Source organism: Poecilia mexicana, unplaced genomic scaffold (assembly GCF_051168715.1).
Source record: "Poecilia mexicana isolate PSO_F unplaced genomic scaffold, ASM5116871v1 scaffold_22, whole genome shotgun sequence".
In the NCBI taxonomy this organism is placed as follows: Eukaryota; Metazoa; Chordata; class Actinopteri; order Cyprinodontiformes; family Poeciliidae; genus Poecilia; species Poecilia mexicana.
In genome coordinates, this window is record NW_028263391.1 from 2,170,586 (window position 1) to 2,195,602 (window position 25,017).

General features: G+C 41.8%; 1 protein-coding gene and 4 non-coding genes across 5 annotated transcripts; all 5 read right to left on the reverse strand.

Annotated features, from left to right (window-relative positions):
• Positions 1–343: 343 nt before the first annotated feature.
• Positions 344–24,972, reverse strand: arid4a (AT-rich interaction domain 4A). The gene is made up of 25 exons (XM_015002959.2): positions 24,868–24,972; positions 23,897–23,947; positions 20,238–20,348; positions 17,706–17,771; positions 17,084–17,174; positions 14,886–14,965; positions 14,705–14,802; positions 13,178–13,310; positions 11,909–11,988; positions 11,648–11,724; positions 11,388–11,569; positions 10,253–10,325; positions 9,847–9,941; positions 9,556–9,653; positions 7,892–8,111; positions 7,591–7,802; positions 6,578–6,739; positions 6,332–6,413; positions 5,228–5,438; positions 5,094–5,156; positions 3,600–5,015; positions 3,416–3,520; positions 2,524–2,679; positions 2,197–2,343; positions 344–1,639 (listed from the first exon to the last, which is right to left on the reverse strand). Exons 2-25 carry the CDS (start codon positions 23,900–23,902, stop codon positions 1,536–1,538), a joined length of 4,068 nt encoding a protein of 1,355 aa, XP_014858445.2. The 5' UTR covers positions 23,903–23,947; positions 24,868–24,972; the 3' UTR covers positions 344–1,535.
• Positions 12,802–12,888, reverse strand: LOC148152740 (small nucleolar RNA SNORD53/SNORD92). Its single transcript, XR_015762060.1, has one exon. It is a non-coding gene; the product is annotated as a small nucleolar RNA SNORD53/SNORD92 (small nucleolar RNA).
• LOC148152741 (small nucleolar RNA SNORD53/SNORD92) lies at positions 14,314–14,400 on the reverse strand. Its single transcript, XR_015762059.1, has one exon. It is a non-coding gene; the product is annotated as a small nucleolar RNA SNORD53/SNORD92 (small nucleolar RNA).
• Positions 16,418–16,506, reverse strand: LOC148152742 (small nucleolar RNA SNORD53/SNORD92). Its single transcript, XR_015762061.1, has one exon. It is a non-coding gene; the product is annotated as a small nucleolar RNA SNORD53/SNORD92 (small nucleolar RNA).
• On the reverse strand, positions 18,934–19,019 carry LOC148152743 (small nucleolar RNA SNORD53/SNORD92). Its single transcript, XR_015762058.1, has one exon. It is a non-coding gene; the product is annotated as a small nucleolar RNA SNORD53/SNORD92 (small nucleolar RNA).
• Positions 24,973–25,017: the final 45 nt, after the last annotated feature.

Consider the following 25,017-nt stretch of genomic DNA (forward strand, 5'->3'; position numbering starts at 1 on the left):
TAGAGATGGAGTTGAAGATGCCATGATACACCTTAAACAAACCCACTGTCATCTGGACAAGGCAGGCAGCACTGTGAGGATCATGTTCATTTAACACCATTCAGTCTGATCTGCTTTGTCAGACAGGTGGAGGCCTCAACAATCACCTGGATCTATGACTACCTCACACACAGACCGGTTTGGGAGGGAATCAAAGTTAACAGGAGGAAGCCCTGACTTAGTGAGTGAGATGTGAATCAAGCAGAGTGGATCTGGAAGGCAGTGGAAACATGGTCTCCATGATGCCACTTTCACACATCACATGAAGTATCTAGAAAATGAGCCGATGCAGCAGCACAAGAGACCTGGTTAAAAACTTTATTAGAAACAGAGAGCGCTGCTTGTTGCACACACACACACTTGTAGCATGGCTTGTGTGCGTTTCTGTATTTACATTTTTGCTCTCAAATCTCCGCCAGCAAAACACATCAGAACCAAAAAGACAACCAAGGAGTAAACAATAACTACAGTACAAACAGTCTCTTAGAAAATATTAGAAATTATTCTTTTGGGGTGTGTAAAATGTAGTTCTCAAATACAGGTGTGGTTTATTCTTTTCTTTAACATTTTATGTACAAAACAAGCAAATGTTGAGGAGCTGCTAGCAGCCGTCTGTCTGAGCCTGATGCAGAACCGAACAGGAGAAGAGCGGGTCAGTGCCAAGATGGGGTCCAGAAGCAGGAAGATTCCTAACTTCTCATTTTATGCATTCTTGGTGCTTATGGTCACATTTCATTTACACAGTTTGAAATTTTGTGAACTGATGTTGGGTCAGTTATGAGATTTCATTTCAAGAAATCTAATTGTACCTCAGAAATGCATAAAATGTTTTTTAAAAGAAATGCATAAGAGTTTCAACTTAAATTTAACTTTATGTAAGAAATTTTGTCCAAAATTTATCTAAATAAAAAGAGGGGAAAAAACCCTGAATATAAGAAATTCTGTCCACAAAGCCAATAAATACAAAAGGAGCTTCAGAATATTACATTTAATTTACATAAGAACTAAAAGTTCAATTTTTTTTTTCTCACCATCTTATTAAAATAAAAACTTTGATTGGATAGAAGATAAAACTGAAACTGGAAGCCCGTCTTCTTCCTCACCTACATTTCTCAGTTAAGGTTAAAAATGGCGGCCAGCCGTCGGTTCTTTACTGACCGCTGACCCTGAAAGCAAAGAAAGCACCACCTGAAAGCATGGTAGTGACTGGAGAGATGGTTCTGGAACCAGGACAAGTATTGGCACCCTGCAGGGGAGGGAGGGGAGACAGGAAGAGTTCTGCACCAGTGCAACAAAAGGCCGGCTCCTCAAACAAAGTCAGCCGTCAGGTGAAGTGGGCGGGCCCTCCTTGTGCGGCTCCTCCTCCATAGCTGGGAAGAAGTGCGGGCTCCCATGTCACAGCGACATGCCATCCTCTCTCTGCAGTGTCCTCACAGCTGACTTAAGTGGGGAAAGTCTGGGGGGTGAAGGGTCAGGGGGTGGGAGTGGGCGTGTCATCACCTGCACTCCACCGCCACGGTGTTCTGAGCGGGCGAGGCCGAGGACGGACTCATGCCTGTGTCTGAGGACCCTGAGGAGGTGGACGCCGTTGTGTGGGACACTGAGGACCAAACACAGCACAGTCAGTCTCCATTTGCTGAACCATGAAATCAGTTACTGATTAATAACTTAATATAAAGTTGATTGATCTCATCAAGCCACTAGTGGTTAACTGATAGGAAGCTACGGCTGTCCCAGCAGTCATGCAGCTCAGTTGAATGAGGGCTGTTTAGGTGAATCTTAAGGAGCTTGTTGAATGTTTATATTTATGAACAGAAACATAAAGAACATTTTGCATCCCACATTGGACTCCATTTGGATCGTTTCACTCTCTCGTTCTGGTATGGCTCCACTGTATATTAAGATCCTTCATTTTAAGGATGACCAGCAGTGCCCTCTGCTGGATGATGGCCAAATTACAACACTAACAAATTATGGTTTAAACTACTATTATTATTACTCTAATTGGAACTAATTTAAATCTAACAAAAAAATAGTCAACAATTAACAGTTTGAATCCCTAGTGTGAACTGATAACATACTGATCAGGACAGAAACGGAGTGTAATCTCGTTCAGGAAACTGAAGTGAAATGCATTTTCTGCTCTGCTGCTCCCACCTTCTCTTTCCTTCTTTTTTAGTCTCTTCCTGCGTCTGTCGATGGAGGCCACCTCAGACTTGAGGCTCATGTAGTACTTCCTGATCTCCTGCAGCTTCTCCTGCAGAAAGGAAATCCTCTCTGTGCTCGACATGTTGTCCAGCTCGTCTGAGGAACAGGAGACAAAAATCAGCAGCTTGATACAGAAACAGTTCATATAACTCAGGCAGAGGAGATCACTGACTGTTTATCAGCTCATACAGGCCATCAACAAAACCTGATTGCTGTGTGAAAGCAGCTGATGTGTCCAACCACAGCTAACTGTAATGAAAGTGTGTGTGTGTTTACCAAGCTGCAGGGTCCACTTGTAGGAGCGCTGGGGGGAGGGGGAGCTGTGTTTGTCTTTACTGTGTGCAGACGGAGACGACAGACCAGAACAACGAGATTTCTGGGATTTGGACAAGGACGAGAGACGAGACTGGTCCTCACTGTCACTGCTGTGTCCTGGGGACAGGAGGGAAGGAGAGGAGGGGACATTAACTTCCAACATGAGAGACGGAGAGAAGCACAGATGCACCAAGAGTCAGAAGAACTGAACTGATTGATTTTTAGTTCAATCAATCTGAACAGATGCTAGCAACTGCTGTTACACACACACACACACATCCTTGTATTTCCATCCAACTGAGGACTTTATATCGATTTCCTCTCATTTTAGTAACTGCATTAATGGTTAAAGAGACATTTTCCCAAACCATTACTAGTCTAACCTTAACCAAACCTTAATTCACCCCACATCTCAGGGAAATTGTCCACAAATGACCTCTGTTTGTGGGTGATGGTAGTGAAAGTGATCCTCCACATGCATTATACAAGTACACACACACACACACACACACACACACACACACACACACACACACACACACACACACACACACAGTGTGACGTGGACTCTTTCTAAAACATTGGGCTCAACTCAGTGTTGAGCAGCAGTTTTCCTCTGTTCTTGGTGAACTAACACAGGAAGTGAAACAGCAAATGCAACTAAAGTTGAACATTTTTCAACTGTCTATTGTGTTGTTAGGCAGCATATCCATGTCTGTGTGTATGAGCTCAGATGTCACATGCACAAATTTTGCTGGGCATTTGGACAAGAGACAGTCGCCTCATCACACAAGAGCCATAGGAAATGAATGGAGAAGGATCCCAGAAACCAGAGATCATGACATCACGCTACCTGCTCCGTTCTTGTCGGCCTTGGCCGGGGTCAGAGTCCTTTTCTGGTTCCGTTTGTGTTTCTTGGCAGTTGGGCTGGAATTTACGTCATTCACCCTCTTCTGACCTGAGGGGTCAAAGGTCACAAATGAAACATAGAGCCTCCACTGAGAACTCAGCGGTGCTGCGTTGTTGCGATGTCTTACCTCTGTCCTTGGGTTCCTGCATGAACAGCAGGGAGGAGGAGGATGAAGTGCTGCCCTCGAAGCCGGGGCTGGAGTCGCCCCCCTGCTCACCCTGGACGGGCTCCCGCTCCTCCTCAGCCTCAGTTGGGTCCTTCGCAGGGTGGAGCTCCTCTGGACAGGCGGGGGGAGTGGCAGTCATCAAGAAGGGCCTGACCTGAGGCTGGGCAGGGAGGGGGGGGTGGACGGCGAGGGGCAGAGTGGGAGGAGCCTGTTTCTGCTCCCGCATCATGAGGAGGGGCTCTGAAGAGAGGGGGGGCTTGTCCTTCTCGTCGGGGTCGTCCAGGTCGACCTCATGGCACACCAGAGCTTCAGGGCCCATCTCAGGCTCCAGCTCTTCGACTGGGGGGGGCACTGTGGGGGTGCCTGGGGGCTCTGCGGCAGGGACGGCTGTCCCAGCATGCACCTCTGTGTCCTGATGAGGCGTCAGCTTCTCCTCGCCCACAGCGCTCAGCTTGTCCTCTGCGGGGGGACGAGGGGTCTTCTCTGGTGCCCGGTCCGGCTGCTGGGCAGCAGGAGGAACGGTAGGTTGGTCCTGCCTGCTGCCGGTGCAGAGCTTCTTCTCTGCTGTTCTCTGGTCGGCTGCCTTGCGCTTCAGCTGCGTGCTGGCCCTCTCTTTAGGCTCCACCTCCTCCTCCTCCTCGGTGGCGGAGTCTGTGTCGGAGTTGATAGAGGGAGGTTTGTGCAGGAGGTGCTGGGAGGGCAGGCAGTGCAGGACCACCATGGGCTCCTCCTGTCTCTTCAGGGTGGACAGCAGAGTGGCCTGCAGGGGTGAGGGGGCCGGGGTCGTGGCCGGGGCAGGGCCAGAATTGCAGTGAGGGATTGTGGGAGGAGTCTCAGAGTCCCTAAGGTTGACCCTGCGACCTTTGCCCCTGGGAGTCAGCAGGGGTATGACACGGCTCTCGTCCTCTGCTGTGGAGGGCAGGGACGGCTGAGAGGGTGACGTCCTGCTGAGGGGCGTGTCCAGAACCACTTCCTGTCCAGGTAACGTTCTTGTCCCGGCACACAGCTTAACCTCCTTCTCCAGGTGAACCGCTGACTCCTGGGGCTCCTCCACAGGCTCCGCACCCTGCTGCTTCTCCGTTTGGTTCAGAGGCTCGTCTGCTTTCTCGTGAGGCATGCTGGGACACGGGGAGGTGGGGACATCCGTCAGCACAGCACAGGCTCCTGAGGACACCATATTGCCGTCGGCAGCAGCCTCAGCCACAGACTGCTCCCTCGCCTCGTCTTCTTCCTCCTCTTCCTCTTCCTCAGGCAGGGCTTGTTCCTCATCTGGCTCACAGGCTGGAGGTTCTGATCTCCCTCGCCACAGCAACGGTTTGTCAGTTTTCTCGAGGGCGTCGTCTGCATCGCTGTCATCAGAGGAGTTCCCAGAATCCTCTGTAGGGTCAGACAGCAGTGGTTTTAGCAGGGTGGGCCGACTGTGCAGCAGGAAGCAGAGAGCGGCGGTCTTCTTACCGTTAGACGGTGGGTCGGACTCGTACAGGCCAGAGGTCCTCCTGGTTCTCCTGCGAGGCGTGTCTGCACAAACAACAACATTCAGCACACAACCTAGCAAAGCTTCAGAGTTCAGGATGATCGCGGCCTCCTACCGTTCCCATTGGCCAGGTCGGGCCGAGAGCTCTTCCCATTGGCCTGGCCCTCGCTGCTGAGGGTTTTGGACACGCTGCGTCCCGCCGGGCCGCTGGGCGTGGGCCTGGTCTGAGGGCGGCCACGCTTCAAGCCTGTTGGCTTCAGAGGCGTTATGGAAGCTGGCTTCTCATCATCCTTTTCTCCCTTCTCTGAGTCTTCCTTGTCTTTGTTCTGTCAGAAGAAAATTTGAGAAAGAGAGTTCTTACGGGCACGGAGTTTACACTCCGAGAGTAAAAATGAGGGGAACTACACCAAGTACGGAGCACACACACTCACTCCTAAGGGCAACTTGGGTCGACCTGATGTGTGAGCTCAAAGTCTCACCATGGAGAGACCTCAAGCTGGGATTTGAACCCAAAATCTTTTGCTTAAATGAGAAGTACTATATATTTTACAGGCATATACGCCATTTCACAGCACAATTAAGTCACTATATTAATTTCAATTCTGTATATATCAAATATGACTAGAAAAATTAGATTTTTTAATTTAACCCTTTAAAATTGGGTCTCTGTCTCTTTAAAACCTTCTGCTCTTTCTGGAACTCCACCTTCAAAAAGTCATCACAACATTACAATGTTTTTGCCAGCATTGTGCTGAAAAGTAGCTTGTATGAAGAGCTCAGCAGATGCTCAGTTCCACCAGGTGTTTGCTAATTGCTGCTAGCTAGTCTGAAGGAGCTGAGAGAGGGAGGGGCTGCTCTGTAATGCAGAAGTCCAGAAACGTGGAAACTGCAGCTCTGAGGACTAGCTGCGTCTTGAAGGTGGAGACAGGTCCACTCAGGTGTTTACACGGCTGAATGGTTGCCATGGAGTTTAAAGGATTTCTCAAACATGAATGACAAAATCAAGGTGACACTCCAGGTATGTTTTTGATGAGAGAAAAACATGACAAGATGTAAAACTCAAAAAAGTTGACTTTACATAATTGCCCCTTTAAGAACAAAGCTAATATTGTTTTTTATTGTTAAGAAGTTATGAGTCTGACCTACTAATAATGTTCTGATGAACCACAAGGTGGCAGTAAAGCACACAGTGAGCATAGAGGAGCATCTCTAGTCCTACCTTGACTTTTTTTCTCTGTCTCTTCTTGGTTCCTTTCTCTGCAGGCCAGATGATGCGGTCAGCCTTCACCCATTCATCATACCTGTGGATCACACACACACTCATTCAATGTTCTTAATCAGTTTTGTGTCTGCCGTTACCAATCACTACACACTGCCCACCTGGCACTAATATTACACACTTCTAAAAGCAGAACCAGCCCTGTTCTCACATAGGCTGATATAACAGAAAGCTGGTGGCACTGACCTAACGTTCCAGCCGTAGTAGTGAACCAGGTAGAACTGCTCTCCATTGTCTATGTCCGTCTTCTTGATGTGGGCCTCATAGATCTTCTGGGTTTTTCCTCTGCCGTACTTCACCCTGACCTTGGTTCCTGCCAAAGAGTCTCCATCCTCTTCATCTTCACTTCTAAATGAAAAGACAAACAAATAGTACAAGGCATATCAGTTCTATCACATTTAGCATTCTTATTTTAATAGTATTCATAAGCAGTACGTTTAATTTCTCTAAGCTAACTCATACTTTGAATAATCCACCATATTCTAGAATAAAAATCTGGATTTTGTTTCTGATCAATCTGCTCATGATGAGCACACCTACTGGCAAACTCATTTGCATTCAATGGTGTTTGTTTTGGAAATGGAGATTACAAGGATGCTCTTGTAATCTCCACAAGGAAACAAAATGGTTTCCTTATTTTCAATTTAATTCAATTCAAAAATACTTTATTGACCCCAAAGGGACATTAAATATTGTAAGTCACTAATTCAAAGTCTTCAATGAGTTGTTGTAGATATTGATGGAAGGAAAGGTCTCTTGTTGCTTTATTTCTGTATTGACCTAAAACAATTATTTTGGGTCTGGACGACATGGCTGGAAAAACTTAAGCATTTTATATTAGTCAATTATTGGTTTGTTTTTTGTTTAAATACTGCCAAACTGGTGATGAGACCTTCCCCACTTAATCCACAGTTTTCACTTCATATTGTTTTTTATTGTTAAGCAGTGGTGAAACCTGAAACTGCTGTAAGTCACTCAACAGGTTGTTGCTAGGTAACCAAAGAGCGAGTTAGTTGATGCCATCAACCTTACTCTATATATCATGGTATTTTACTTGATTGAGTTTATTATATTATTATTATTTCTGGGCTGTTTGTCCAGTAAAGTGTCTTCAGATGACATTGTTGTGACTTGTAGGGTTAAACTGAATGTTGTCATGAATAAAATTAAATAATTAAAAAAAAGAAAAGAAATCTTACCCATGTCGTCTTCTCTCCTCCTCCCCTTCTTCTTCCTCGTCATCGTCATCCTCTTCCTCCTCATCGGAGCCTTTCTCAGAGTCGTCCAGTCGTCTGTTGCTGCGCCTCCTCACCTCTCTCTGCTGCTCCTCACTGTTCTCTGGCCCTCCCCGTCCAGGGTTCTCTGGCTTTGGGGGCAGTTTGCCCCGACTGCCCACACCTCTTCTCCTCCCCTACAGTCAGACCAATCAGATGTCTGCTTTCAGATTCAGGTTATTCGTTTTTCAAACAAACCTGATGTAAAAAGAGGGGAAGTTCTTACCCTGGGTGACGAATGTCTCTCCTTCACCTCCTTTTCGCTCTCGCTCTCTGAATCGGCCTCCTCCCTCTTGTCATCAGCAGACTCTGACTTGATGGGCATTGTGAAGGCCTCCTTAAGCTCAACTTTAGCTTTCTTGTGATTGGGCGGGGGGTTGTTGTGGTGGATGGTTCTGAAGGTGATGCCGGCAGAACAGCAGTACTCCTCAAACCCAGACAGATACCTGACAGCACACATCACAGATAAATGCTCATCCAGGCTGCAGCCAGCCACTTCTTCACAGTAAGTACAACACATCCAAACTTATGAAGCCTGGAAACATTTAGCTTCGGTCAAACTGATGAAGGACAGATAGAAGAACCGTCATAAGCCATTACATCCTTAAAGACAATGTCCAAAGTTAAAGAGCTCTTTGATATTTCCCATTAGAGATTAAGAATACTAAAAACAGTGTATTTATTATAATTATTATTATTTTTAGAATCACTGCATTACTTAACTAAAAACTTTTACTGGAAGCATTTTCTAAATCATCAAAAACAGCTCAACTGTCAATTGATTCATAAAATACAAAAAATAATTATTTGCCATTAATGGAAAGATGATTATTTTCTGAGCAGTATCAGCAGGGAGGATCTGAACTTTACCACAAGTTATTTGATCAGTGCATCTCTGTCAGAAGTACACAAGTTTACCATTTTACTGACACCAACAGCCGAAATTAGTGATCACAATTAGGCCAGTCATAATAACCAATTTTACTGGATGATCACAGACAGAAACGGTAATTTTGTTTCGAGTCAATTTTCAATTTATATATTGATAATGGCGTAGTAATTCCTTCTGAAAGACTAATAAACTTTAATTTAGTACAGAAGGCTCCACAAAGGAACTGGAAGACATTTAAAATATCCAAAACAAAAACAAGCTAAATTAATAGATAAAACAGAAATAAAATAAAATATAAAAAACACTGAAAGCAGAAATAAAATGTATTATGAAGTCTGTGAACAAAAAGAGTGGAATTTACTGAGCTCATTTTAATTCATCATGTAATTAATTAATGGATTACTTAACTGCAACAGGCTTACTCACAATACTCCACCAGTAAAACTTGAAAAGAATAACTTCATGTTTGTTGACACTGTGGTCAGACCCAGAAGACCTCATGTCAGACCAGCCCTATGAATCTTAGCTGTATGGAGGTAGCTTACACATTCAACTTGCACAAAGTTTGTGCACATGAGCAGGGCTGTGGCAAACGACTATTTTAGTAATCGAATACAATTCTTTTGCTACATTAAATTCTTCCATAACAGCAGCATATCCCTGCATTCCTAACAATTACTTGCAGTAGCTTAGAAAATTAACATGCAACAGTAAAAGCTCATTTTCTAAATCACCCTAGACAAAAATTGCACAAAAATCTGAAATTATATAAATGTTAATAATAAAAAATTAAAAATAAAGCAGCACATATTCATCTTCAGTAAAGGTAATAGATGAGTTGTCACTTTGCACAGCTTTTTATAGCTTGTGTGTGCATGTGAGCGATGGGATCTTTGTCATAATCGGAAACGAATTTGTTGCTGCGCTAGGCTGGTGGAAAATTCATTTTCTGCACTTGCACCAAGCCTCAGCTGCAGCCTGATCATGGCACTTCTTACTTTTTGTAGGCTGTCTTGACATTGTAGGATGCAGCTGAGTTGAGAACAGGGATCCCCAGATCCATGTAGACCTGCTTCCACACTGTGCCAGACTCGATCTGAAACAGGCAGAAAAGCGGAGCGTCAGCCAGCTGCTGTGGGACTCCTGTATCTGGACAATACTGATGGGTTCTGTCAGACAGCCAAGAGGATCATCAGGACTTCAGTCCAACATGCGAAACTTCTCTCAGGATCATCACTCACACGGCCCGGCACTATAATCAGTCTGCAGCTCTACAGTGACCTCCTCACCTTGCGACAGCCTCCCAAGTGGTAGACCAGCCTGAAGAGCTTGAAGAGGTTCAGGTCTTTGTAGCCCAACACCGGGGGCTTGTTGATGGGAGTGCCTGACAGAGAACATGGATCAGACGTTACTCCTTTCATTCACCAGGAAACATTCTAGTTAAAACCCAAGACAGGCTGGAAGTGTCAATGAAATGCAAATCACATCTGTGATTTAAGAGTCGAAATGTTTGTTTCAATCAAACCATGTTTATCACAAGGATAAGTTGGTCATTTCCACAGAAAAATAAAAGAGTTCATTCCTACTGACCTTCAGTTAAAATGCCAGAGAAGCCACTAATGCATGACACTATTACCGTTTTCTTCACTTACTTATGTCTTTTATTAAATGAAACCACAGATGTTCAAGTCTTACCTCTGTCCTCCATGAATTTGTAGAGCTGCTGGAGGAAGTTCTCCTTCTCCTCAGGGTCTGCCTCCTCCTCCGGCTAAACACACAGAGCATGAGAGAGAGAGAGAGAGAGGCAGCTCATTAGACAGACTTTCACTTGTTTGTTAACCACTAGCTGGAATATAACTATAATCAATAACTACATAGACCTGTAATGGCTTGTATGGGTGCCTCGATTTCCTTAGTCTTTAGAGAAACTAACCTTATCTACTCACACAAAGGTCTGAAAATCAGCCCCGAGTCTGAGAGACTGACTGAGGCTGACCACCAGGTAACATCTGTCAACAGTCACCCACTGTTGCCAACTTAGCAAGTTTGTTTCCATTTTTAGCAACTTTTGAGACAAAAAATAAAAAACAAAATTGGTTTCTGCCAAAATGGGAAGTGCCAGATTAGGCTTTATAAATACAAAAAAGATTCAGCCAAAAAATGTATGGAAGATGTAATTTATTTATAAAAAGGTTAATTAATATGAAATTCACACCAGATGTCAGCAAAAAGGAGTCGTCACAAACAAAAAGTATCAAGTAGAATAAGACAGTTTGGGTGAGGATCTATAGTATTGATAATCATTTATAGTGAAAAATTATTTATCACAATGAGAATTTGGTTTTATTATGACAACAATAAATTCTCAGTAATTATGTCTGAAAAGCCCCCAAAACTAAAAATATTGTCAGGGTTATTACTTTTGATATTTTCTCCACTTTTTTATGCAACTGGTTTCCAAAAGCAGTCTATTTCTACTGATAGAATTACAAGTCCACATTGCAAACCTCTAGATGTATTGAAAACATGAAAAAAAGGAAGCTGCAAACAATCCATAGAGAGGCAAGACAGTAACAGAATCAATTCTAGAGCAAATCACTACCAGCTGGTTTAGTCTTTAATGAAGGCCTAGAAAAAACTCATTTCTACGGTGAAGCATCTTATAATGGACTTAAAGTGAAAAGCTCTCCAGATCCTCACAACCTCATTCTAAAACACACTGAAGACATTCATTATGTTCTGTCTTCTCTATAGGATTACAGCAGAACCATGCTCCGTTGCTTATTTGTCTCCAAAGAATCATGTAACATTCTTTTAAAAAGACACTTGCCTCTTCCTTGATGTGTTTCTTTCTCTTTTCATCCTCAGTCTCTTCTTCCTCCTCCTCTGCCTCACTTTCCTTGTCATCTTTGTCATCTTCACTGGAGGAAGACTCTAGAATCTGACTCATGTCCATCTTCCATGCTTCTGGAACCTCTCTGCTCCTCAGAAACATCTGGGCTCCTTCAATGCCTGCAGGGCATGGAGACAAAGCCAAGCATGAGACAGATGTGGAAAAAGTGAGAACAGCAGGAAGGAAGGGCGCCTCACCTCTCCTGTTGGAAAAATCCGGCTTGCTAACGCTGATGGCGTTGACCAGGTGAGCGTGTCTCCTCCCCACAGTGTAGCTGCAGCATTAAGACAAAAGAGAGAAATGTTCTATCCAAGTCATGCTGATCTATCACATTAAAGTACATTAACTTTTTTGTGGCTTTAATGACACATTTGAAGAATAAATAAATAAATCAGTATGACTGCTTAAGTGATGAGGAGCAGATTTCTGTATACAAAGATAATAAAAAGTAAACTCACAATTTGCCATCACAGAAGGACCTGACCAGACACTGATCCTTCTTCACTAGCAGCTCATCGCTGCAGCTGGGAGACACCACCTGCAGAAGCAACACAGCTTAACCTCTGCTAGTCAGCAGCAGATTTTACACCTGGAGCAGGAATTAGAGATCCACCTATCTGATATTAATATCTGTATCGGCTCCTATGTTGGAAAAAAAAAAAAAGCATGAGTCAGGTATTGTGACAATGTGCTCAATCCATAAGGGCAGATCTACTCCATCTAATTCTATGCTTTGTGCTCTGACTGACATCATGCATTATTTATTTTATATTTAGCAATAATTCCTAAATGCACTTTCTGAACCATTTGAAGGAAGGTTTATTGGAGTTTATTTTTACATGTTTAACCAACGTAGTCAACTTGTAGTTTTAGTCAGTTTCAGTATTATTTATGTTAGTTGTTTTTATGTTTGACTAAGCTTGTATTAGTGTATTTTAGTGTGCTGTACTGGTGCAGAGTTAGCAAATAAACCTGACATTTGTGTCTATGTTTAAAAAAGAAAAGTCAGTTCTGCGTTATTTTTCTGTATCGGTTCGTATTGGCTGGTACTAAACCTCACATAGCAGTATCAGAAGAGAAAAAAGTGGATTGTGCATCCCTAGCAAGAACCAGAAATATAACAAAAACTAAACTAGTTATGTGAAGCAGGTCTTCACCTAACTGATAGACTGCAGTGGTTTTATCCAGTCATGTTGCAGCCCTATTTTATTTTGTCCTCTTGTGTTGGAACACAGCAGTGAGAAGACGTTTACCCAGATTTGTTGCTTTATTAAAACAAAAATGTAGCACTATGAAGCATTTTCTCAAAGTGGCCATTTTTAATATCATCATCACTGTAACTGGCAGCGGATTGGTCAGACAGCCAAGAGAAATTGTGACATCACATGACATCATCAGCACATAAAGCGAAACCATTTCTCAAGCATCATCACTCCTTTCCCAGATCCAGTCACAGTAGCAGCTGTAGTAGTTTTCTAACATGAAAAGTAACGAGTGCTTTTACAAATCTGAGAGAACCCTCAATATTAAACAGCTGCCTGTCTTTCTTTGTGGATTGCCAAACAGCTCGGAGCTCATTCTCCTGATCCTCTGCAGTAAGACACAGCAACATATTCTAGAAGATGTTTTGAGGACCAATCACCTTCTAAAGAAGTCTGTATTCCAAATATTAAACATCCTGTTACACAGATGACATCAGAAATCGGAATCTGTTTTCATGTATTTACCAGAGCCATGAACCAATCAGTGGACTCCTCTGTGTTCTCTATGCTGCAGATCTGACCCAGCAGCCCATCGGTCAGCCTCTTCTTGTCGTCCTCCTCTTCTTCGCTCGATGAAGTCTCGTTCTCCTCATCAGCTCTGAAATACATAAGAGCAAGTTGAACCTAAGGGTTAGCAGACAGGAAGTGAACCAAAGACTAAATGTGCAAATGTTGCATATGAAAACAGCTTTTAAAAATAATAATTCAAGAAGGAAAAGCTTTTGAAGAGGTAGAAAATTATTCTTTATTTTCAGAACCGCAGCAACTTTTTTTTTTAAATCAATAAAAATAATAAAACACTTCAGTAAAAAGGCAATCACAAAGAGATAATACTGGAGCTTTTCTGTTTTAAAATTTATTGAGAAACGCCTGTATTGACAAACAGCTACAAATATAGTTTTCTTAGTCTTTATGGTAACCATCAAAAGAGAAATTCAACTCAAACACAGAAATTATACAATCAGAAAACTTACTTTAGCTACATTTTATTTCATTTCTGATATTTAATTTCTCTTTGGGATCAATAAAGTATTTTTGAATTTCAAGTCCTGAAAGGAACTCCTATTGCATCAGTGCTGAACTACATGACCATCTCAGAAACAAATAAGAACATCGCAGGAAAAGATCTTTTTTTATTCTGCTGCTCGTTTCAAAAAGTGAAACTTGGATTATAAAAGATTCACAGCTTTAAAATACTTCAAGTTTTAATCTTGTCATTTTAAAGATTATGGCTTACAAATTATGAACACACAACATTTTTAACATGACATTAGAAAAAAGATTGAATTTGGCGTTGGCCATCTGTCAGCTGTAATATTGAACCTTTTCACATCTAAAACCTGCAGCTAACCAGCCGGTCTTTGGACACACCTGGTATCCTGCATTTGTTCTAACTGACTGAAAATGATAGACTGCAGTGGTTTTATCCAGTCAAGTTGCAGCCCCATTTTATTTTGTCCTCTTGTGTTGGAACACAGCAGTGAGAAGACGTTTACCCAGATTTGGTGTTTTATTAAAACAAAAATGAAGCGCTCAGCCGTATAAAGCAGATTCTCAAAGTGGCCATTTTTAATATTATCATCACTGTAACTGGCAGCGGATTGGTCAGACAGCCAAGAGAAATTGTGACATCACATGACATCATCAGCACATAAAGCGAAACCATTTCTCAAGTATCATCACTCCTTCTCCAGATCCAGTCACAGTAGCAACTGTAGTAGTTTTCTAACATGAAAAGTAACGAGTGCTTTTACAAATCTGAGAGAACCCTCAATATTAAACAGCTGCCTGTCTTTCTTTGTGCTTTTGTAGAGTTAATCACCACAAATGTATGTTGACAAACAGTCCAGAACTCATTCTGCTGTCCCTTTTCAAGAGAAACTTGGAAAGATGAACAGCAGCTACAAACATGTCTCTGATCTCGCTGTGGCTGTTGTCACCTCGCCCTGCTTTTGTCTGGCTGCTCAAAGCAAACCAAGAGCAAAAACTCACACAGCCTGGGACGAGCGTCTTCCGCCTCTGTTCGACTTTTTCCCGATGACCGGGGTGCCGAAATGCTCTGGGTTAGTCAGCGGCAGCTGGTCCAACGTCTGTGTGGGAGAAATGTAGAACATTTCAATCGTTCTGAACTTTTTCTTTTAAGGAAGTGACAGTTATGCGTCAGGAAACTCACCTCACTCTCTGCAAAATGCCTCTCTCCCTTCAGACACAGGGATGATCGACGCAGAGTTTTCTCATCGCCGTCATCAAAGACTGAAAGAGACAGAGCGGTCAACACATCATCAAAAGCCATCTAGTACTGAAGGATGAGATCTAGAGTAATGGCCAGGAACAGGGATCTGCTCCATGGGAACTTCAGATTCCTACAGTGAGGAGGAATCTGGCTTTTCTCACAGTGGATCATTTATCACTAAGGAACAATAAAGACACAAAAACTATTTTGATATTCTAGGGAGAAGTAGTTTTTCCACTGCTTTGCCTCTTCTCCATCTCTGATCAGACAGTCTGTAAACCTGTGCATCATTACCCTCAGCGCCTGCAGTGAAGACTGTTTACTTCTGAGAGGAGGGCGGTTCTTCTGGGTGAGCTATAAATACTGTGACTAATGACATGTGCTGGTTCTGAAGTCCAGGCAGACAGGTACATCAAACTCTTAAAAGAGCTGTGCAGATGAAAAGATATCTGCAAACCTCAGAAACAAAAAGCAGCGCTGGAGAGGAGACCGAGACTCAATCGGACAGAAAGCTACTGAGGGTGGGTCTTTTTTCACACACAGCTCTTCCATGGTGGCTTACTCTGTGCTTAATGAGCAGTACATTTGTGGATTCTATGGTGTCTTTGTCCAGTTCAGGTTAGACTTGAACCATTTTAGAATCTAGCAAAGAGCAGATGATTTTTAGCTAGTGCTAAGGCCCTAAGATCACTTTAGAGGAACGTAGTTGTTCTTTTACTGCAACACAAACTTGATTTACAGGTGATTATGTTTTGTTGAATAGGCTAGGGTGGGTCTATGGGCTGCACTAAATAAGATCATCACATTTTTTGCACAAAATCATCTTAGTCCTGACTATTTTGAGCTCCTTTCACAAACCTTAAATCCAAGTAAGCTGCTGCTGGCCACGCCCCCCATTCAACGTTGATGCTCACACATAAATGGCTGCAAACAGATGCGCAATTATATGGTCGTATATCTTTAAAAGCATAAGTGGAGCCTCCTGCACAACTGTCAAGAATTCAGCAAGTGGTTTCTGGGTTTTACATCAACCACAAAAAACAGTGCATACAGCTGTAAAACCAGCCAACCAAACATGCTCGTGGTCTGCTAAGGTTGCTGGGGAACGGGCTGTGTTTTGCTGGGTTTGTTGGGTAACGGGCTGGTCTTTGCTGGGGTTGCTACGTGAGGGGCAGTGCCTGCTGATTTGTGACATTATTTCAAAGGTTTTTGAAATGGCTCATCTTCCAGACACCAAAAACCGTCTGAGTGTTTTTAGAAGCAGTAGAAACAAAAAATATACAAACAAAAAATAAATAAATAAATGCAAGAAATCAGAATTTATCACAATAGATCCCTTTAAGGTCTAACATTTTCACTTTATTGCTGCTCCAGTAGTTTCTCCCTAGAGCTGCAGCTTTAAACATCTGATTGGTGATTCTAATCAAAGATGTTATTGTGCATTGTGGTTTGTCACTGTATCTGGCAGCGGATTGGTCAGACAGCCAAGAGAAAATGTGACATCATATAACGACGTCATCAGCTCAAAAAGCGAAACCATTTCTCAGCATCATCACTCCTCACACACAGCCAGGTCCAAATGTTCTGCAGCTGTTCTGTTAGTGAGAAAATAATGTCCTGTTGCTAGGGAACCACCGATAAACTGCCTCACATTTCCTCAACTTTGGGGGATTGGCTGATACTTTCAGCTTGCAGGTGCACGGTTAACAGTCACCCCTCTATTGCTAACTTAGCAACTTTGTTGCCATATTTAACACCACACACACACACACACACACACACACACACACACACACACACACACAAATAAATAGAAAACAACACACAGTACTGGCCAAACTCAGAACCAGCCGGTCCCACTCAGAGATTTGTGATCAGCCAGAAAACTGCAATCGGTGCACTGCTACCTCTCACCACTAATGCAGTGGGACAGACTACTACCAGCTGATGCTGCTGCTCTTCCAGGGGCTAGCTATGGGAAATCTTAAAAACAGCCTCTATCTAAGGGCTTACTATGTTTTTATGTGCATTAACAGTAATTTGTTGGAATAAACTGTTAAATTTAAGCAGCTCATCTGTCCACCCCTCAGACCAGCATGCTGACAGCAGTCCTCTGTAGATAACTTGTCAACACTCACCAACAGTGTAGAGGCTGGCATCTGTCAGCTTACTGATGACGGCCTCACTGCTCAGACCCTCACTGGTCTTCACCTCCACAGTGGAGCCCACCTGAAGGACACACACCAGATCACTTTATTTAACCTGAACACCAGACTCATCCACAAGGTTAAAATTATTTTTTTATTGGGATTTTATATGAAAGACCAACAGAGTTGTGTATAATGATGAAGAGGAAAAATGATTTCCAATGATACTGTCAGTTTAGCTTCTTATTTACCATCAAGAAATCAAATTTATTATGATGATGAATCAAAATTATTATAATTAAAAAAAATTAAAATAACAATACAATAAACACTCACCCCTACTGTCACATGACACCAGAAAACATTGAAGTTTTTGTCAATTTCCTACCTTTCATGGTAGAAAAGTATTCCTACCATGTGAGCATTAAAAAGGCTCACATGGTAGGAATACTTCTGTGAGGCTGAGAGAAATCAACTCGGCCATTTTTATCTTTGCATGATCAGAAAATAATGTTCATGTGATGTATGCAGCTTTGATTCTTTAAATAGCTTCTGTGTGAAAGTCTGATGCAGACAGAAAATAAAACCTGTCTGTTGCATTAAAGCAGCTTACCCTCAGAGGACCTTTGACCTGGTCGTCCTGCACTACCTGGGACGTGCTTTCACCTTTCAGAGTCACCTGGGGACAGAGACGGACGGAGGACAGGAGGTCAACATCTTCCTCTCTCCTTCACTTGGACAGGAAATAGGAAGTGATCAAAGTTCACCGGAGAACATTTTTGAGAACTGAGAAGAACTCATGCATTTCTTTTATCATTTCATTTTAGTGAAGAAACGTGAGATTATTTAACTTTTCGCTGCAGAATATCTTTTATGACAAAGAAATCAAGAGAAGCGAGTCTCTGCCTGCTTTCAGTTTAAATGTCGTCCCTGAGTCCAGGATGTCTGATCATTGCTGCATTTTCCACAAAAGATTTTCATACTGATTTAGAGCCAGAATAGTTCAGAATTTTGGACAAAATTGGAATAGTCTGAATACAGAAAGTTTGTGTGACATCCACTTTCAGGAGAGACGTTCAAATTATATTTACTGCATGTTCTAATCCCAAACACCGGCCACAGCCCCTAAAGTATGAAGTTATGAAACAGGAAACAGTTCACACTCATTAGAGGAATACTAAAAATACTAGAAATGGTCTATTTGTTGCCCTGCAGTGTTCATTTGTCTGAACTGTTTTTCAAAGTGTAAACGAACATGACTTAAACATTAACCAAAGGGTTTTTCCATTATTCCTTCCTGTCTAAACACTGACCAACTGCACTGCAAACAGTTAGAAATACAAGTAAGTACTTCAACATGATTATCATATTTGCCATGTGGCTCATTACCATGTCAATAATATTCATTTCAAAGCATTCGAAAACAAATCCTCGTCCCTGTGTCTTTCAGGTGAATCAATCTATGGTGGATTTCTAATTTGGGAGAATTCAACCAGCTGAACCAGCCAAGAACTGGTTTTAACAACACCAGCAGCTGTGACTGGACCGTAACTACAGAGCTATGAGAAGGTAAACATTTGAGACAAACCAATCTATCACAGTCTGCTGGTTTAGATCTAGTTTGCTACATCACAGCCTGATCATTTCATGTTTTGAATTGCTGACAGATTAAAAACACTCATTCTTTTATTACAACACAAACTGAATTTATGGTCTAACATTTTCACTTTGTTGCTGCTCCAGTAGTTTCTCCCTAGAGCTGCAGCTTTAGACATCTGATTGGTGATTCTAATCAAAGAAGATATTGTATGTTGTTTTTCATCACTGTATCTGGCAGCGGATTGGTCAGACAGCCAAGAGAAAATGTGACATCACATGATGTCATCAGCTCAAAAAGCGAAACCATTTCTCAGCATCATCACTCCTCACACACAGCCAGGTCCAAATGTTCTGCAGCTGTTCCGTTAGTGAGAAAATAAGGACGTGTACAAAATTTGAACTCAATAATTAAGAGGAATCAACACTATGATATTTCTATTTAACTATTCTACATTTTCAGGCCAAATTTTCTAAATTTTTTCCTTCATGATTTGATAAGCAGTTGAGTAGAAAACATTTGCCAGGTTGGGTTTTATTAACCAAAGCTGACTTCCAATTAGGCTGAATAAAAATAAAGATATTATTTTACCAATGCTTGGTGAAGAACCTTGGGTCTGATCTGTTAGATCTGATCTGATCTTGGGTTTCATCTGTTAGAAATTCAGAGACCCAAATGATCAACTAGTGGCGACAAAAAAAAAACAAAATCAAGGTTTGTGGCGCCGAACCAAAGACGAAGCTCGATGACTTTGTATTTCAATACATTTTGATGTTTATATTTTTACTAAAGGATATAAGATATAAAGTTGGGAAACTGTTTTCTATTCTAGATTGTAATGTTTCCATACATATGCAGACTTGGAAAATTATGAAATCACTTTCCAGAGTAAGAACTTTGTTAAAAAGTTTTGCACATAAACTACCAAAAATGTACTGATTATTCACAAGTACAACTAAATATTAAAAAATTGTATTTGATTTTGAAAGCAGAATTATTTCAACAACTGTGCAGCACATTTCTTTAAATCCAAGTAAGTTTTTGTTAATACCTGCACAGTATTTTCTTAAGTTTTCAATCTGCCCTTACTGGATAGCATGTTAGTTTTAGCTCTATTTTAATCTTTCTATGTAAATCTACATGCTTAAACTTGCCTGCTGTCACTTTGCTAGACCTGAATTTTCCCACTGAGGGACAATAGAGGTTATTTCTATTCTATCCAGTGAAAGAATAATTAGAAAATAAAAATCAAATGGAAAGAAACTGATTTAAGAAATCCTTGAATGATAAAGGAAGAGGTTTACTTTTCTACATATTTCATAAATATGGAAGCGTTTCACTGCAAAGCATCTTGAGGGAAAAGAAACAGAAAGGAATAAAGTTGTGAGTCCAGACATGAGGGAGGTTTGGTGTGAAGTTCAGAGTCCTGTGATGGTTCACACAACACTCAGAGCAGAGCATGGCGCTCTAGAAGCTCTGCTGGCTCCTGAGGAGGTGGATGCCAGGTGGTGGTGTGGTGAGGTGTGCTCCTGCAGCTCCAGCTCTTACCTTGACCTTGACCATGCGTTTAACAGTCTTGATTTTGGCTTCGCAGAAGGCTCCTCTGTACTTGGCACTGACATCTGTCCCCACTGTCAGGTAGGCAGGCTCGTCTGCTGCCTGAAACACACGGGCTAATTAGCGTACATGCTAATGTGTTAAGCATGTAGTGCGGCAGTTCTTGTGATGACTCAGTATTTTTACAGATATATTCTATCAATAGTGATGCTGCTGTATTGACATCAACCTTTTAATATAAAAAGTCATGTTGCTGCTTTTAACCCCCACTCATCCACGATTAATTTAATTATTGTTTTTTGAAACAACTATTTTTACATAAACTAAGCTGCACAATAGATCACCATCCTTACTGCAATATCAATGTAAACAGTATCACAACTGCAATAGACGGTGTGGATGCAATATTTGGTAAGATTATATTTTCAAGCACCATGTATGCAAATTCTGCATACCATAAAAAACTGGTCTGTTGCTAGGCCTGTCATAACAAATTTTTCTAGACCATAAATTGTCCCAGAAATTACTACAATAAACAATAATAAATATTATGGTAATGGCATAAAAATACAAAAACACATTCTCAAAGATCAATAAACGTTAAATTCTAATGAACATTTAACAGTGGTACTGTGAGATATTTTAAATATCCAAGGCAAATAAAACTGTCCTTCAGAAAAAGAGCCAGTTGAGAGCAAAGCACCAGACTGAAGACTTTTATGGTCTAGTTTTTAGTAGAAGGAGAGAAAAATTATAAATCATGAAAATAGAAAATATTGAGTTTGTTTTAATTTATTACGTAATCAATTGCTTAATTACTTATTATGAGAGGCCTAACTATTGCAAGGACTTTCACTGCCTTTGATAGCCATAGTTCAAACAAACTTTTCATTACCAAGTGGCTCAAGCTCACTAAAAGCAGTGAGGACATTGTTTTTATTTTTGTTTCGTTTTTAAAGAGGGTGAGAAAATTTTTTGCACAACTACAAATATACTTATTACAAGGTAAGATTAACCTATTCCAAGATGGAGCTCGACTTATTTTCTATCAGTTCGTTTTACAAAGTGAAAAACAATTAAGTCAAAAATCTCTTTCTAACCTTGCAAACAGCTTAGCATTTTTAGAGATGTGAAGTGTGTGTGTTTACACCAGTTTTCACAGCAGCTGGTGCCAACCTATTTTCACTGTGGTTTAAATGTGCTCTGTGGTTCTGGTTCTATTGCTCTGCTGGCTAAAAGCAGAGCTGCACAATGTACCAAATCGCAATTGACAATGCAATATCAAAGTGTGCAAATTCACAATTGCAAAGGAAAGGACTGCTTAGACGCAGTATTGGGTATGTTTGGTCAGTTGACGGACTCTAACTGGCCATGATGCCAACAATAGATCACCATCCTCACTGCAATATCGGTGTAAACAGTATGTTATTTAACGTAACTGATGTGTACGTTAAATAACATGCTAAACGTCACAATGGGGCCGGAACATGGTGTAATTATAATATAGTTATGATACTGAAGTCAGATGCAGAGATTCAATAGAACATATAGTTGATATTAGTATATTTTGTTACTAATAAATACCTTTTTTACTACTGTCTATGCTTAATTTTCCTGAGTCGTCAGTCTGATACTTTAATAAACTCCAGTCTTGCTCCTGCTGAAAAAGTCTTTGTGCTTAGTGCGTTACTGAAGTCCTAAGCTAACGTTGGCATGTGTTCCCTCCAACTGGATATAACTAGCTGAAAATTCAGCTTTTAACATTTAAAGTACCTTTAAATGTACGGTTTACTGTGTGCAGACAAAACATACAAAAATGTTTTATTTTCTATAAATGTAATGCTGTGCTTTGAACATCATCTACTTTATTGAAAAGTCTTTCGGCTGCTCTCTGCTCAGCTTTCCCCATCTGACAGTGTAAAGACCAGGCCACATGACGCATACATGGAAGGACAAAATCAGAGCTGCGTGATATTAGAAAAGCTTGCGACAGTAATATCACGGGTCTGATAAATTACTATTTTCCCCTCTCTCCTCTGTGCTTCCATCACCAGAGAGTTGTTACTACCACTCTCTGGTGGTAGTAACAACCTTTTCAGCTTGTCAATGTTCCTCTTAGGCCTTCTAACGAGCCATCATTTGATCCAGGTGCGCTAAACCAGGGAGAGAACTAAAACATGCAGGCCCTCAAGGACCGACTTTGGACACCCCTGATCTAGTGTAAAACTGCTGCCTAAATATTACATTAACAGTAAAATGCAAGTTCATATCACTTACTGGACTCCAAACAGTTTTTTGTGATATGAATATTGCACACATTCATCCTGTGCTGGTGACATATTTTGTAACCTGTGAAAATCTTTAAAAAATATCAGGAACATATTTGTTAGAGGAAACATAGACTTGTTAGATCAATAAAATATGTATGACCTATTATTACACATCTCTCCACTAACAAGCCATGATGAGGAAAAAAAATAAAAAGGTAAGAAAACTGAAGCAGTGCAGCTCGCTGGGGGAGGGGCTGATGGAAAAAGTGACAGCAAAACTTTTATCAGGACTAGTTTCTCTGTAGTGCTAAGAGGAACTTTAGCAAAATCTGAAAAAGGGTTCTGTCTGACCATTGTAGCATAGTTATATTTTGTGGGTCCTACTTGTCGTATGAAGAGCTGAATTACTCTACTTGCTAATAAATGCATTGTCACTGGACAATTCTGTCACATTTTGACACAAGATGCGGAGTTAGAATGCACTCATTTGACCCCAGATATGTCAGGTCTGCTTGAAAAGGGTACCTTTTAAATACTTTTGATTGCTTCTTTATGTTTTTTTTATAAGCCTATGTGACTTATTTTCTCTCACAACATCTGGAAGAAGCAGCTACAGCAGAGTTGGCATTCAGTTCAGGTAAAGTTGTTGTTTTTTGGATGAAGAAGCTTCAGCTATTATCTGTATTATGGACATAATGAAAGTTTCAGATGCGTAAAACCATGTCAGTTGGGTGTGGGGATGTAAGGTAGATGTGACCAAGTCCGACTGCAAATCATGCAACAGCACAAGTGGATAAATGTCTTGTTAAAAAGAGGTTCAGATTACAAATCATGCAATCTGAAGTTACAAATGTAGTAACTTCTTCCTTTGGCAGGAGAATGAACTTGTTTTAAGGTGTGTATTTGGTCTTCATTTTACTTAATATGCCCCCCAGCATGATGTAAACAATATAAACCCGGTTTATATCTGATGTCAGTTTATTATGTCTGTAATTGGTTAAACCTGACTCAGAGGAAAGAGTCATTCAACAATTCTTACACTAACAACTGAATTTCTATCAGAATGAAAGACTTTTATCCATAGCCATCTTTCTGTTTGGGTTTATTCAGCAATAAAGAGGAGACTCGCCTGTAAAGATGGAAATAAGTCATAACTTTCACCACTGAATGTTGGTAAGAAAATCTGAAGGATGTAGTGCTGAAAACAGACGCGACCTTCACTGTAACTGTCGATCATAAAAATCTGATTGAGAACTGGAGTGTGTGAGCTGGATAAACACCGGTGTGCAGGCCAGTAGCTGGTTCCAGCAGGATCTCTCATCGGAATGGGAACATGGAGCTAAGACTGACAAGAGTTCATGGCGCAGGGCGAGAACTCACCTTCATCTCTCCGGCTAGTCCAGGGGTTCCAGCTCGAAGGATTTCGGGTCACTGGAAGACAGAACAACGAGATGATTAAAGCTGGCGCTGCCACAGAAAATACTCTGTGCCGAAAGAACATTTTTTAGCTAACCAACTAGCCACGCACTTGTGTTAGCTCTGGCATTCTTTGCTTTCTCAAAACTGCCCCCGCCCCCACTTCACCCGGATCACTTCCCAAAACTTATCCAGAAACGTTTACTTCAACCCATTGTGTAGAAACGATCCGAGTGGGCTGCTGGGCTCCGTGGACGGCTCTGTGAGGGCGCAGGGTGACTGCAGCGCGGCCATTGAGAAGGCTTTTCACTTCCCGCTTCGCTCCCAGCGCCTCTGAGTCACGTCGCCATCACAGCTCGCCATGTCAGTTAGCTCGGCTAGCTTTATCATGTCCGTCTCTATCAAAGCCGTCTAGTGAACTGTTGCCGGGTGGAAAAGTCCCGCTAAAGAGCCGAGTCCCAACCCAAACAAAGTCCCAGCAGCAGGAGAGCCGAGCGGGCTTCGCCCCCCCCTCCCGTCCGCCTGCGCTGAGCGACATTTTAGCTAGCTGGCTATCAGGCGATTCAACTAGCCAGTTTGTCATCACGGCGATTTAAACTGGCTCCGAAGAAGGGCAACCCCGACACGAGAGCATACGGGACTCAGTTTGGTTTCTAAACGCACACCAAGTTTTACACCGGTGAACAGATAAGCTATGACAACGGCCAGAACGAAAACTGCTGGTAAGTTATTTATTTAATAAGCGGCTCTTCCACAAAGGCACAGGAGCTTCACATTGCTTCACTGCCATTCACTTCACAGCCAGCCCCGTTCTGTAACAGGCAGCCGACCTCTCTACTGACATAAACTCGCTCCTCTGAAGACCTTCAATGAATTAATTTAGCGTTCGAAGTAAACTGTTATTCAGGTTTACACCATAAAGGTTTATTACTTACATTATCATACGCCGTTGCTTCCTCTCTAGCTCGGGCTGCAAAAGCGATACACGAACAACAAGCTGTTGAGCCCCGAGCTCTGTTTCCCGAGATATGATTGGCTGCAGTGACAGCAGTAGTCACAATTGAGAGATCTAATTGGTGGAACAT